The 16,532-nt window shown below is 29.1% G+C and overlaps 2 protein-coding genes across 2 annotated transcripts; both read right to left on the bottom strand.

Moving 5' to 3' along the window:
- Nucleotides 1-381: 381 nt before the first annotated feature.
- On the bottom strand, nt 382-1,188 carry LOC101217924 (14 kDa proline-rich protein DC2.15). Its single transcript, XM_004147151.3, has one exon. The coding sequence runs from the start codon at nt 1,086-1,088 to the stop codon at nt 678-680; it is 411 nt and encodes a 136-aa protein (XP_004147199.1). The 5' UTR covers nt 1,089-1,188; the 3' UTR covers nt 382-677.
- A 6,162-nt stretch (nt 1,189-7,350) lies between these two features.
- LOC101217678 (NADH dehydrogenase [ubiquinone] 1 beta subcomplex subunit 8, mitochondrial) lies at nt 7,351-11,377 on the bottom strand. Its single transcript, XM_004147150.3, has 4 exons — nt 11,133-11,377; nt 10,948-11,034; nt 10,778-10,873; nt 7,351-7,692 (listed from the first exon to the last, which is right to left on the bottom strand). Exons 1-4 carry the CDS (start codon nt 11,268-11,270, stop codon nt 7,630-7,632), a joined length of 384 nt encoding a protein of 127 aa, XP_004147198.1. The 5' UTR covers nt 11,271-11,377; the 3' UTR covers nt 7,351-7,629.
- Nucleotides 11,378-16,532: the final 5,155 nt, after the last annotated feature.

The raw sequence follows: 16,532 nt of genomic DNA, 5'->3' as shown, positions 1-16,532 counted from the left end.
ACTAAACCTTGCACTTGAGTAGTAAAAGAGCAAGTATGGTTGCACTATTCTTATGTTAACTTTGTTTGTTATTTTTTCTTGCAAAATTGTCATATTTTCTAACTTATGCTGGTGTTCCTGACAAGTTATATATATATTTTTAGGAAAGAACATAATTACTAATTTAAATGATTTTATTATTCGATTTATTAAATATCTATCGTTATCCCATAGAATTGAAACTTTGAAATTGATACCAAAGGTAATGTTTTAATTATTTTGCTCAACACTAAATCTAAACTACCATATGTCTGAAAAGAATTGATGTCATTTCAAACATTTGCTGAATCATCAAACCTTTAATTAAATCAAAAGAAAAGAGGAAACAAAAAAAAAAAAGGATAAGACAATTTTTTTTGTTTTTATTCCAAAAAACTACGTGTATCTATATATTTTTATATTACACAAACACAATAACATTTCTATAGTGAAAAGCCTATAGAAGATGATGGTGGGATAATTCTTAGAAGATTTCCAAACCCATCAGTACAACAGAAACGACATTTCATAGTGACCAAACATAGCCTTCAAACACACAATATAACATAACCCAAATTGGAAAATATCAAGAACAAAACATAGGTGAAAATTATGAAAAGGATAGTTAAGTAAGATTGTTGTGGCAAGAGAGTGACATCTTAAGCAGGGCATTTGAAGCCATTTGGAACCTTCTTTCCACAATAGTTCAAGAGCAAGCTGAGGGAAACTGAGAGGTCAATTTTGAGCCCTAAGGCCTTTGCTTTAACCGCGGTACAAAGACAAAGAGCAGCTTCAAGATCAACTAAGTCCTGGATTAGTGTGCAACATGGGGTTTTCGGTGGTGCGCCGATCACGACGTGCACTAGACCATCGAGCAAGTCAGCGCAAACGCCGAGCTTGAGAGTGTCCTTTGGGCACTTTGGCTGTGGTGTTGGCTGCTTCGAGGGAACGCCCTTGGGGTGCTTCTGTGGCGGCGGCGGGCAAGGGACGTAGGTGGAGGTGACCATAGTGAAGAAGAGGAGGTTGAGAAGAAGGAGAAGGGAAGTGGTTGATGAAATTTTGGAAGCCATTTGGAGAGGAATAATGATATTGAAGGGAGTTTTTTTATGGTTTGTAATGGCTACCAATGGGTGAATAATAATGAGAGAATTTAGGGCTTTTATAGAAGGAGTTTGAGATTTTTTCAATTGGGATTTTATGGTGAAGGAGTAAACTTGAGAGGGATCACATTGGATTAGGAGAAAGACAAGACTCGGCAACTCAATATCGTAGCACAAGATCATGAAGATATGAGACTTTTTTCATTTTTCATTTTCTTTTTTGGCATTTTCCTAATCTATTGGTTGTCAATTTTCCCATTAATTTGTCTCTCTCAAAAAGAATATTTATTTAAATCCGTTCATACTTCCTAATTTCTTGATATGCAAATTGAGTTTAATTTTTTTTTTTAAGGATAATTGATAACCAAATGTTTTGTAGTGTAAGTTTTATGTTAGTTGAGTTATGTTTAGTTTGAACATACTTTTTTAAGGATTTAGTTACAACCTTACAACCTAGAAAAATAAAATACAAAATTTTTAGTAGTTATCATTCATTCAAACTTTAAAGTTATATATATTGTAGATGTATAGGTTAGAAAATTGGTCATATAAAAAAAATATATTAAAAGACATAAACTATAGAGGGAGTCAACACAAAGATTATTTACAAGCAAAGAGTGAACATTTTTTTTTTGTAAAGGATATGTTGGATTAGGGGATTAGGGGTGCACCTGAACATACTCATTAGGTCGAAACACCTTTTTCGCACTCTTATCATTTTTCCACAAAAAATATCATTAAGCACAAAGGTAATACATCAAGAGTGAATAGTTTTATTATTAGAGAGAAATATTGAATTTCATAGTATGTAAGGTGCCTCTACATTTAAAATGTTTATGTATAAACCACTCAACCTCTAAATAGAGGATTAAAATTGTAAACACGAAAATAACTTAAGTTTCAAAGTGGTAGATTATTACATGTAAACTATTACATGTCTAAGACAAGATACCAATGTTGGATGATTTGAATACCATATTACAAATAAATTCAGGACGATTCAACACAATAGCTATTTTAACAATTTTTTCTTTTGTGGAGTTGCACTAAAAAAATTTGTAATAAATTAGCACATTCTTTAGCTTTTAATGCTTTTGTTCAAAAGCTCCCATTTGTGGATGGATATGGCTTTTCTCCTCTTGGGTTTTATTTTTAGTTCAAACATGATCTTTGTTCTTTGGTTACTCAATTTCCTCATTAATGAATTTTCTTTCTTAAGAAAATAGTATAGGAACTAAAATCATATATTTTATTATTATCACTTTTTTTTATTGGAAATTAGTTTTAAAATAAATTTCACAAGGAAGAAACTAAAAGTAAAATCTTTACAATACATGTTTTCCAATTATTTTCACATTTTATGTTTTATCAAACATAATAATCGACACAAATTATCAAATTTAAAGAAAAGTTAATATAAATAAATATATATATGAAACACAATAGTTTTTTTTTTTTTTTAATTATGGTTTTAAAATTAAATATAAAACACAATAGTTTTTTTAAAAATTATAAAATATTTTTATAAAAAAATATAGTCATTGACCTCACAAAAGTTTCTTTATAAAATGGATGGATATGAAACACCCAACTTTTTCATTTACTTCATAAACCTTGAAGAGCTTAGAGTTGAGAGAGATGGGTTTTGAATTATTTTGTCTTTGCATTGAAAAATGAAATGACAATTCAAGAGCTACCAAAAGCTTGTGAAAATTTTCATTTAAAAAGAAGAAGTATGAAATTTCCCATATGAAATTTGATAGCTTTTTCTAATGTCAAATTGCAAAAGAATGAAAGATACACCTATCACATTCAATAATTTTTTCAACGTTGTCTGGAATCAGAGATTCATACCTCTAATCAATAACCCTTTCAAAATATATATAATAATTTAACCTATTTTCAAAGTATTAACAATGAAACCATCTCGTAATGGAAGCAATTAATTTTCATTATTCAATATTATCGCACTAACATTAATGGTATTGAGAGTTCTTTTACAAGTAACATTATTATACTTTAAAATAATAGAGTAATAAAAATTTGGAAGATTTAATTATTAATTTTGAGATGAAATGAAAATTATATGAAATTAAAGCCTTCAAAATCATGGTGGCAAAACTTTAATTTCCAAACCATAAATATTCATAATGCTTTTCATTTTTTTCTCTCTTATGTATTTGATAAGTTAAAAAAAATGCATATATACACAGATTTAGAAACCATTCTTTAGTAAAATTTGCGAAACAATATATGTTATCAGACTAATTAATAACAAGGGAATATTATAAAAGAAATAGAAATATTAACAAGCCACTGGTCATGAAATCAAACCTATCATGCAATATTTTGTATAAACGATGACAGATGAAGTATGGTTGAGATAATAAAGGAAATGTACATATATATAAATGAAATTTGATGGAAGAAAAAAAAAAGAAATATCATCATGCATGACACTTCACTTAATCCAAAATACAAATATTTATTTTAAATGAAAAAAAGTTAAAATTATTTATAAATATAACAAAATATGTAGGACACATAACGATATTTTGTTGTATTTATAGATATTTTGGTTCGTTTTGCTATATTTTAAACCATCCAAAAAATATTATCATTTTTATTTTGTTAAAGTTTAAACTTTTGGTATATATCATATTATTTATAAAATGATAGAACACGAGTCCGAGAACTTTTCAAGTAATCACTCAATAACAAAGCTATTACTTCGACTAGAATTTGGAAATGCAGGAGTGAAAACTTTAGGTTGGAGGGAGGTTGTCCAAATTATTTATAAAATGATTTTAGCAAATGAAAGAAGCTCAACATTTAATTTTGTAAGATAAGATTTCTGTATTAAGGATATATTAATTATTATTATATATATGAAATTTGATAAATGTGATAAATTTGAAAATGAAAATAGGGGAAAGGTGGGGAAGGTCTAGTGAATTGAGAGCTAGAGATGCCTCAATCAGAAGGCATGTCATTACTTTGATATATATCTGTTTCTTGTCATATTGTATACTTGGGAAAGGCAAAGACACCAATATTGTATATATAATTTAATGCTATACTTTACCAAATGATATAAAATTTCATACTTCAATACTTTGATGTTGTATATTTTTTCATCATCACATGGGTTGGGACCTCTTTTTTTCATTTACATGAATAATCTTCCACCTTTAGTTTTCTCTAATGCTTCGTGAATTAGAGGAGAAAAAAATATGGTTGAATAATATATGTCACTTTTGTTCCTCGGTTTAGTCCTTTATATGTTTTGAAATGTATTAATTTAGTTGTACTTTTATCCACAGAGGTCTTTACTGAGAACAACGAATTGAAATATTTGTGTCATTACTTCAAAGGTTGGCCCACTCCATCTTTTGACTATCGTCTTTGACTTGTATAGAGTCCAACAACAATTAAATTAGAACAAAATTTTAATTTTCTTGGTTAGATCAATTAAAATATCATTTATCGATGAAGAGATCTCTCTCCCTCTATTCTGGTTATTCATATCTCAATACTTTCTAACGAAATGTAAATTCTTCATAGAATCTGGATGCACACTAAGTTCGATCTCAACAAGGCTAAAAGATATTCATATTTTATTTTTTCTCAGTAAATCTCATCCTAAAATTGGTACTATCTTTGTAAGGAAAAGAAATTTTGGAGTGCATTTTGGATAGAGTTTCATTGAGATATACAAGGTATGTCTATAGATTAAATTGCCTAAAAGGCATGGCAGATTTGTTAAGCAATTAGACATGCTTTTGAAAACAAATTATTCTAGCTAAAATATTGAATTCAAATTTAAATAATGGTTCAAAATTTGTTTAGTACCTAATAGATTTAGTATAAAAACTATAATTAAAAATAGTTGTGGTTGGTTATTTTTCATTTTTCAAGTAGATGCAAGTTGAGAATAAGGGATTTTAAACCACTAATTAATTTTATGGTTCTTAGCACGTACACATATCAATTGATCTAAGTTGTGTTTCTCAATAATAGTTAATAGTAACTACCTAATTCATCATTCATATTAGTATTAATACAATGTGATATTCATATATATTTTAATCTAACATGAAATACTCAAAATACACTCATTGATCTTAAAAACACCTTTAAAAAAGTGATGATCTTTGATGACAGTTGGTATATATATATATTTAAGAAAACAAATTGATAGACACCCAGAGAAAGAGCTGTGTTACACATCCAAAAGCCAAAACTCCACTAAATTAATAAAATTGAAATTAATAGTATTCAATCTATTAATTTAATGGGTTTTTTCTTTTTCCTTCTTTTTTTGACTCTTAATTTGAACTTTTTTCCCCCACTTGTAAGCATGAAAGTCAAGCTATATAGATTTGATCTCTTGAAATTATTTATATCCTTAAAATTTGCAAGACTATTGCAAGTTTTAATTTGCATGTGAATAACAAAACTTAAATTGCAAGCATATTATAAAGTAGACCAATATAATAATGATAAAAATTGTTAGAAATAAATATAATTTTCATTAGATTTAGTATTTTGCTTTGAAAATTTTCTTGGGAATTAAGGGTATACTTTTTTATGGTTTCATTATGTTAATGCACTAAACCCACTATTTTTCATTCATTTTGTACGTAAGATTACGTATATTTGTATGAATTTTATAATTACATTTAAATTTATTGTTCTTGAATGTTAAAAATGATTGGACAGTGTATTATATACGCTATGTTAAACTTTGTTGAATAGGTATATATGTCATTTTACGTCATCATCGTATCAATTTTATTTCACTCTCAACCAAAAAAAAAGAAAGGGTACATTTCATATTATTCAATTACATCAAAGGACCACCTCGACTAATAAACTAAAGTACAATCATATCAAACCAAGGACTTCAGCAAGTATGTATGTATGAAATTGACAAAAAAAAAACAACATTTTGCTATATTTAGATAACTATGAACTTTAAAACTATTAATTCATGGAAGCCATAGGTGGCAAAGAGATTATTGTCTTTAATCATTTGATCAATAATATGTATCATAAATAATGGAGTCATGATTTGAAATAAAATTTAAAAGGTTGGAGTAATTTAATGTTTCTAAAATTATATCATGAATTGTTTTAAGAATTAATCAAAAATGAAAAAAAAAAAAAAAAAAAAAAACTCTAAAAATGGTTTTTTTTTAAAAAATAGTAAACTCAAGAGGAGAAGAGACAAATTAAAGAGGAAAATGGTCAAAAATTGCAGATTGAATTGTTCCCTTAATTTGCTTCTGCCTCATTGTGAGCAGCAAAATGGGACTTTAGGGATTATGAAATTTGAAGCATTTCAATTTGTCAACTAATGAATCAATTTTATGGTAGTGTGTGGTTTTCCAATCTAAATTGGTTTAATATATTAGAAAATCAAATACTAAAAGGGATAATTATTGGAGCTCTCTATGGACATATAGAATGAATATTATCATAAGCCACAGTGGCCCCTTTCCAACTTTTGATTATTTTTCTCTCTCAAAAATATTCAAATTACAAATTTCAATGAATGTATGAATATACATCAATAAATGTTGTATATATACCACTGTATTCTAAAAGTACATGTAATACTGTACAAAGTATGCAAACCTTGAATTTTACATGTGTCATTATATACTAAACATGATTACATAGAGATCAACCATTATATGAATGTTGGTTTTGTGAACTTTAGTTTAGCTGGTGAAAGTTTAATAAAACTTCCATTGGTTATTGTGTTTGAAAGGAAATCATTTTGGAAAAATTATTTAAAAGCTACTCTTTCTAATATAAAACATAAATTTAACAACTCCATTAAACTTCATATTGTGAAAAGAAAAAAAAAATCAGCTGGAACTATTTATCTAAGAAAAATATATAAGAAATGTTTTACTGAATGAAATACTGTTTACGCACAGCATTCAATTTAATTAAAACAGCTTTTTTTTTCTAAATAAGTATTAGTGATTATTTTTAAATCTTGTTAGATTTCAAGGATTTCAAAGTAACGGACTTATTTGAATAATGACAGGCCCTACTAGAAAAAAATTCAAACCTCTAATCTCTTCCATGGAAAGGTTGAAGTATATTCAAATTACTAATAAAGATGGTGTAACTAAATAAAAACCACATAGAAACTAGAAATAGAAGCATTGTTAAACACTAAACAGTAGAGTTAGTTCATTTGTAGAGTGACACTGAATTTCATAGAATTCCCCATCTCATCTTAAAATGATAACTAATTGGAACACTCAATCAATTATTTTAGCACTGATGGCAAAAAGGTCTTCAAAACCTCATTGTAAGAATAAAAATATAGAAGTGATTTACAGCAATGCCAAAGAGAGATTTCAGCACAGGCAACAAAATCCATTATTTTGATGCATAGCAAATTCCAAAGGCAAACGATTCAACAAGGGTTTTTTGTGTCTGAAAAGAAACATTACCAAAATGGTCATTCCACTTGAGGTCTAATATCTATCTAAGCTTCTGGATCTCCACCAAGCTCCACTCTTAGGTTGTCATATGGATACACTTTTGGCGCCTGATTAAAAGAAAGATGAAGTTTATTGTCAATCATCTTGAGAATGGTAAATTCATCCAAGATATAAATCAAGGCACAAAGAATTGAAAGATAAATAATATTGTGAGAATCCGTTGAGGTAACACGATAAAGTAAAGAATGATGGATTCATTTTAAAAAAGAAAGAAAAGAGAAGTCTTATAATGCATCAAAGAAAAGGACCAGGGAAAAATTCAAGCTGTTTTGGAGAAAATTATAGATAGGAAACTTCTGGTCTTCAAGAAGAGTTGAACCATAAACTAAGTTTTTTATTCAGTTTCATTTACATAAGGTACAGTCTTGTCACAGGGAACATAGCAAATAGATCGTTTTATGCAAATATCAATTAGGAGGTAAACATACTGATTGGAAAATATATTGAAGTATAGTTTAATATAAGTACATTCTTGTCACAGGGAACACCACCAATAGATCGGTTTTATTCAAATATCAAAGAAGTAAACGTACTGAATCAAAACTATATTAAAGTATATGACCCCATACTATACAAACACCACAACAAGTGGAAACTATTTTTTGATGAAACACTTGCCTATATATTCATTATACAACACATATATGCATGTACAAACATAGCACTTGGGGGTGGATTTAAACCTCTAATCTCACGGTGAGGGTATATACCTTGATTAGTTGAGTTACCCTCGAGTTTGGAACACTTTCCTATATATCCGTCTTCTCCTTTTTTAAGTGTTTTAAAAGGCTCACTAAGGCGCACGCCTAGGCTCAAGTCGTGCAGATGGGGCTTATTTGTGAAGAAGTGAGGCCTTTTCACTAAAGCCTGGCTTAGGCACGCGCCTTCCTTGAGGCGCGCCTAGGCTCAAGTCGCATTAAGCATGGGCTTTTTTATAACTAATGGGCTGGGTTTTAACAAAAAAAAAATTATTATATAGGCTTTTTAAACTTATTACGTGAAAGTTAAGAACGACTCTTCTTCTCCCGCACGGCTTTTCTTCAACGCACGTCTTCATCTACCTCTTCTGTTCCCTTTCTGCTTCTGCTTCAAAGAATATTTTATACATTTTATAATATTTTATACATTTCAAAGAGTAGTTTTCTGTTGTGTTTTGTTTTTTTGGGTAGAAAACTAATTTTATAATATTTTATACATCAGAGTAAAGTCTCAATTCCACCTTGGTTATATACTAGTATTTTATATATATACACACACATATATATGGAATTTCACACTCCAAAGAAGATGAAGTTCTTTGGTTTGCCTCTTTTGGGAGGATTAATAGCTATAGAATTTTCTATAGATCTTATCATCCTATGCTGGGGCCTCAGTGGTTTGTTCTACCAAACATGAGTAAGAATTGAGCCATATATTTTTACAGTTTTTTTTTCTTTTTGATATCCTATGAAAAATTTAGCTGGAAAAAAAAAAGAGTGGTTAGTCTCCTTCGGGGGGATGACTAGACAGGTAGCAACCCTCCGAAAATGTAGCAAAACCAAAGCAGCTCACCATGAGTCGTTGCTGGTTACAAGACACCCACCAGTTGAAGTCCTTTCATTCTCATCTTGGACTAGTGTTCCCAAAAGGTTCAATCACCCTTTCCCAGCTTTTGGAAGGCTTTCCTTTTTAAGGGGCTGGCTTTTGTTTTGTGGTCCAATGCCATGACAGCCAATCTTTGGAGAATGGTTGAAGAGAAACAAGAGTTCATTTTGTAATCTTTGACCTTTTGCTTGCATCTATCAACCCTTTAGGTGGTTTCTAGGAACATCAATGTTCAAGGAATCGCCTTTGGCAAGTTTGAGCTTATGTTGATTACAAAAGGAAAGAGTAAAATGCTGGGTGTCTTGTTTTACACCAATAACCAGTATACACTAAACAAAACCAAATCCATGAAACTATCGAAGTAAGAAAAAGAATCTCTGAAGAGACATTTTATTACACTCTCCCATAAAGTCCAAAAATGGCGCACAAAACGGCCATCCAGGCACCCAAAACAGCAAGTTTGAAGCTTATTATGCCTCTAATACTATCTAAAATTGAGTTGATAACCATGAAAAAAGAACAAAAGGAAGAATAAGAGTGGTGTCCACCCCTTGTTGCATTAGAGAGATTAGTTTGTCAAAATCAAGCTTGGTTAGCAAAAGTCATTAGGAATGGCTCTGGTTAACCATTTAGAGACATGGGGACTGGGGAGGCCTTTGACTATCAACCTCAAGTATGGAGGAAACTATAAGACCAAAATATAATAAACATACAGGAAACTATCAGCTTAAGCTTTTGAATGATCTAACGATCATTTAACATGGCAATAGACTAAAGGTCTGTTTATGTCATTTTCTCTCCAAGTAATATTAATAGCAACTGATTTGGCCTTTTACAAATTTTCAAGTCGACAAGTGAATGAGAGTGTTAAGGCTATAAATAAAATATTGATAATACTTCTATTCTCTCCAACTTCCCTTTTCTTCGCTGCTGTCTAATTCTTCTAACATACTCCCAATTATCCCTCCTGCTCTCCTGAAACCCAATTGCTTAAACAAAGAAGGGAGAACAACACTTCATTTATGAAAAAAGCTGTGCACATCAGTAAGGGTGCCTCACATCAGTCCAGGGTCTAAAATCCAAGAAATTGTGTGACAAAAAAGCTCCTTGACCTTCTACTCTGGTCAGTAGAATTCCATAATTACAGGCTAGGCATGCTAGACACTAGACAGTTACTGTCAATGGAAAGTCTCCAGAGCCATAATAGGTTAAAATTAATCTAAGAAAACTGTTCAGTCTTGCATCATATTATAAGTTAGCCATCTCAAGAAACATTTATCTAGATCCCCCCATGTTTCCGCCTCTAAATCAAAGAAATCAATGTTAAATACAAAGGATAACTAACACAAATTGGATTCCATGACAAAAGGCAGTTCGCTCTAAATGTTGCACTAAACTGGGCACCATCATATTTCACAAAATCCACGGTAATGAACAAGAGATTTATCCTACAACAGTCACACAAGTATGCAGGTGGGGATATCAAATAACCCAACAAACAACATAGAACAAACAATGCACAAAACATATTCAGTTCAGTGAACTTACAAATGGAATCTTAGACGCTTTATCGTTCCACACAGCCAAAAATCCCAGAGATGCAAAGAATCCCAATCCTCCACATAACCAAGCCAAGGCTTCGTACTGAACAAGAAGAAACCCAAGATAAATACAAAAATTGCAGAAGAAATAAAAAGTACAAAATCCTCAAATCATACCTTCCCAACTGTATCTGCAATGCGATCAATACAGGGCTCGGGAAAAGGAGTTCCATTATCCCAAACCAGTTCATCATTCTCAGGAAGCTAAAAAGGGAAAAACAATCATAAATCCTACAAAATCTGCTTCAAAGGGGTACTGATTTTGAAACGAATTTTCAAAGATAGAAGGTTGAATTGCTTACGGGTTTGTCGGGAACGATATGTTTGCCGACGGGAAGGCCCATGCCGGAGCGAAGTCGAAGAGATGAAGCGATTGAGCGACCAACAACGCCATTTCCACCAAGGATTTTAGAACCCAAATTGGTCAATTTGCCTGCCATTTTCGGTGGTTTTCGCTCTTCAAGATTCCCAAATCTTCGTCTTGTTCCTCTTTTGAGTTCTTTGTTCTTAAGAACAATCGCAGCAATGGGGCAAACACAATGGTTTTTATTAAAATAAAATTAAAACCATAAAATTATTATTAAAAAATATAAATAAATAAACACTTTAAATTAAACTCAATATAAAAGTGTTAGGTTTATTGAATTAATTATAAATGGTAAAATTGTTGAAAATATTAGATAGACACAAATAGATTTATGGTTGATATAATCTAAAATAAAATCTTGTCGAACTTTGTAAATGTATTTTAGTTAACTAGAAAATATTGATATGCATCCCACTTGTAAAGATTATATTGTTGACTTTTTATATTTAAATATTACTAAACAAAATAACATATCAACGAGAGTAACTTTTTTTAGTATAACTAAGTAAGGAGGTTCAAAGTACAAACTTCATGAGTATATACTAATACACTTTGATGACAAATGAACTACATTCAATTTTCACACTTATTATTAGTTCTTGATATATTCAATTTTTTATGAATGTCACTCGAAAAAAATATAAGATCACATATTCACACTAATTATGCACAACAAAATATAGTTAAGCATGTTAGGATGAGTAGAAGTGTATGCCATATTTTTTTTAGTTATGCATGACTTACATCATGAATTGTCACGTAATTTGGTTATTAATTTTCATGAAATTGAAAGTATTACTGTTACTTGTAATCAAGTTTGGTCATACAACATTATTTGCATATTACTAAAGTTCGCTAGTAGTATAAAATATGCAAATTCATTATTTATGAAGCTCATAGGATCTTATTGAAGTTTAAGATATTGTCTAAACTATAAAATATGTGATAGATTATAAGACATGAGGGCTTATACCCAAGTAGTCCGTAATAAGTGGTATAAAAGTCGTGTCCCAGCTGGTTTAGTCTTGTTGATATAATCCTTAAGTCGAACAAAAGTGTAGTGGAACGTCCTAAAAGTAGTCACAATATTATATCCATGGTTGAGCTCTGTTGAATAGGCATTTTATGCTCTAGAGAGGAGTTAGCTTATCAAATTGGATGTCGATTTTAGGGGAGGTTCAGTTGGAACTTTGTTCGAGAGAAGGATCATTGAGAATGCGGCCAAAGTCCCACATTAGAAAAGAAAATTGATCATAAGTACATAGGTGCAACTTTAGACTCATGAAAAATATTTTGAATCAAATGTGAAATGTAGAATGTTTTGATTCTTGTTCTCGTATGACTAAATTAGCCACTATAGAGCCTTAAAAGCTTTTATTGTAGTTGTATGTGGTTCTCTAAAAGTGTATGTAAAGATGGTATTCCTAATGGTAACTAGTCAAATTTCTTTATGGTCTTTAACTAGTTTTTGAAAGTTTAACGAGAAAAACTTTAACAACAATTTAGTAAACAATGTCTTGATCAGAAGTGAATTGTTGATATATGTGTTTACTAAAAGTTGTTTGAAGTTAATTGTGTGATTATATATTTGTATGTTGGTATAATTTATGTGATACAAACATAAATGTTAGTAATGCTATAAAGTTATCACATTTTGAAGTGAAATATTTATGTGAGACTAAATGTGATGCACGTAGTATTATTGAGAATGTTTTTATTTATGTCAACCACACATTGAATACTATTAAAGAAATCTGATATTTTAATGATGCTCTTGTAAGAACATCTTATGATGCTAGTATGAGCTTCAAGGAAAATAAAATGAGATAGTGTTTCTCAATCTGAATATGCAAAGATTATAGAAAGTACTATGTTTTGATAAATTGTACAAATGTGTTATTGTATATGTTGTGAGAAGATTGAGTACCTATATACACATAATTCTGATTAAGATTATTTTATTGCTCTTCGTCATTTATTGAGATATCTTAAGGTTACGATAGATTTTGGTTTGCATTTTAATTATTGTCTACCATACCTAGAGAGGTAATGTATGCAAAACGGGTAACTTAGAATAACGAAGTAAGCCTTACCAGTGGATATGTGTTCTTAATGAAAAAATTATCATTGTATGGAGACATGAGTATGAATGATATAGACGCCTAATGACAGATGTACCATTGTGGGGGCTCTATACCAATATAATTTTATTGAGATTCATACCCTGTTATATGGAGAATAGTGTATCATGGCAATAGAAGACATATTCGCTTAAAATATGGAGTTGTGAAATGATAGTTGAACAAAAGAATTATCTTCTTGAAGTATGTGAGATATGAGGAACTTTGTAAATAATTTCTTCAAATGCCTAACAAGGAGAGTAATTCTAGGATTTTCAACAAGTATGAAACTTAAACCTTTGATGGTCCATAGCCCTTTATTTGAGTGATCTATTGATAAAAGTTTGATAAAAGCCAAAAATGTATTGACTATCGTGAAATTAACTGCATAGTGTTGTGATGTAATTGAAAGTTTGAAGATAGAATTGTAATTAATTATAGGAACGTTGTAATTTTTCATTAAATGGTATTTAATTGTCTTGGAAAAATATATTTATCCAAAAATTGAAGTTTCGAAATGATGTAATTTTGTTTAGACTTTGGTTTCTATCTATCTTAATTCAAGTTGTTATTTAAATTACTTTTATTACATTTATTACATCTTATCATTTGGTATGATGTTGTATTAGTATCTCACATAGTTACGTTACATGATCTTATCTCTTGATTAATCCACAAACAAGTCTCTTATAGTGAATTAATTAAAACATACCTCAAATTTAAAAGTGGGTATCAAATGGTTGCAGTTCAATTTGCATTTTGATTAGTCTTTTAATTAGATGAGAAAAATTCTAATGGCTTCACCGATTATACTAGGATAAATTTCTAATAGAAAATGCCTAATAAGAAATTGAATATGGTTTTTCCGAGATCAATAGAATAATATTTTTTGTTGTCGACCACAAATCACAAGTCTATCTAACTTATTACTTATTCGAGATTAACATACAATTATATGTCATATATTATACATTAATCTTAAAGCATGAAATTGCACAACAATCAAGCATTGGTTGTCAATCAGTAACTAGAAAATGTATTTCATAATAATCAATAACTCAATCGTAAAATTCATAGATAAGAAATCTCAATCCTATTGTCAAAAAAATACTCCAAAAAAAAAAGAACAATGGGTTCCTCCAAAATCCTCAAGAACAAAGATCTTATCTTTTCATAATGGTGAAAAAGATAGAAATCCACGTTACTTTTGTTTTATTATAGAGAATAAATGAAGAATAAATCTAAAATCTAATGTTGTAGATAGATAGAGGGCAGAAAAACAAAACAAAGAACGGTCATACGCCTAAAACGATCACCTGAATCAAAAGATATAACCTAAAAACTAAAACTACAGTTTATATCCGTGTGATGGCTCTACAACGCTATCACACAAATGTAGATTTTCCACCTCTCTTTTAATAGCAATTTCTAATGTCTTCTTTAGGACTCCAAATCAATCTATTTTAACTCCAATTTACCCATAATAATGTTTGATACTACCTCTTTAACTCTTGAAACCTATAAAGTAATCAAATTGAAATGTAAAAATCGTATAACGTATAACGAGTCTAAATAAAGCAGAATTAGATGACACATTTTTCGTACTATTACATTTAAATATAGAAAAATAAAAAAAAGTAGTTTGAGTTGATCTTTATATGGTAGTTAAGATTTCAAAAATTACATTTTAGGTTGTCATGTTTACAAAATATATCTAAATCGTCTATTAACTTATCAGAGTGTTGGATTGTTGATGAGGAATATTAGAGAAAAAGTTACTCCATTTAATAACTTGGCAAAATCATTTAATTAATTGCTAAGTAAGCTCACATTTTAACATTTTAAAAAATGCACTATTACTATTCCTATTATTATTATTATTATTATTATTATTATTATTATTATTATTATTATTATTATTATTATTATTATTATTATTATTATTATTATTATTATAATAATAATAATAATAATAAAAAACATGAGTGTTTATTCTACAGATATTTGAATATTTTGAAAGTTGAGTTCCCGTGATCGAAATGCAAGGCACTTCTAGAAAAAATTGATAAAAAAAGTTATCGACATTTTTATTTTTCATTTTTGATAAGGTCTAAAATCTATTTCAATAAAATTTCTCAACCTCTCTCAATCGAGATAGTAATATAGCAAATGATTGAAATACTTCTCAGTGATAATCTCAATAAAGGGAGACTATATCTCAGTCATTAATTACTATATCACTATTTTGATGGTAATCTTGATTGAGATAGACTGAAAAATTTATTAAAATAGTTTCTTAAAAATTTTGGAAAAAATCTCGGAATAGATCTCCATCAAGATTAATTGAAAAAAATAAAATTATGAGTTTTAAAATATGGTGTTTTTTAAATATAAAATGGAAATAGTGATAGTTTTGTCTATTTCCCAAGAATACAAAAAATAACATAATATATAATACTTGAGTCTATACCTAAAAATGTGTACTAATTTATTGCACTTCTCCCAAAGGTAAAAGCATCTTGTGTCACATAAAGATAAAATCAACTTGGGCCTATAATAATTAAAATGAATAAAATAAATTTAGAAAAAAAAAAAACACTTTTGGACTGGAATTTACATAACACTATAATATGTGTATTTAGTTTTTAAAGTATCTTTAATTAATTATAAAATTTACCTTAAAATATCATTCTTATTCAAATATTTTAAAATTTATTCAATTTTAGTTCCCAAACATTCAATAAATCTTAAATGGAATTCCTACTACTAGTTTGTTTGTGTAGTTCTTCATTTTTTTTATTAATATTTTCACTAAAAATTTAAAAATATATTCACATGGTGTGTTCTTAATTATTTTGATTGTTTAATTAATTTTTTAATAAAAAATTGCACCGAAAAATATAATTGAACATTTGAAAATGCAATGACTAAAATTAAACAAATTTCAAAGTACTTGCATCAAAATGTATTTTAATCTAAAAAATATTTTTGAAAATGTTAAAAGTATGAATTTCTTCCAAAAAATAATTTTCAAATATTACAAAATGAATCAAAATATTTATAAATATAATAAAAATTATTGTTGCGTGTGATGGTTGTACTAAATAAATAAAAGAAAATTAGTGGAATATGACAAGAAAACAAGCTAATTGGATAAGCTTGATAGAACCATTAACAAGTTTTTTATTTTTATTAGTATTTAGTATCTTTCTTGC

Source organism: Cucumis sativus, chromosome 3 (genome assembly GCF_000004075.3).
Source record: "Cucumis sativus cultivar 9930 chromosome 3, Cucumber_9930_V3, whole genome shotgun sequence".
Classification (NCBI taxonomy): Eukaryota; Viridiplantae; Streptophyta; class Magnoliopsida; order Cucurbitales; family Cucurbitaceae; genus Cucumis; species Cucumis sativus.
This window is presented reverse-complemented; position numbering and strand designations above follow the sequence as displayed.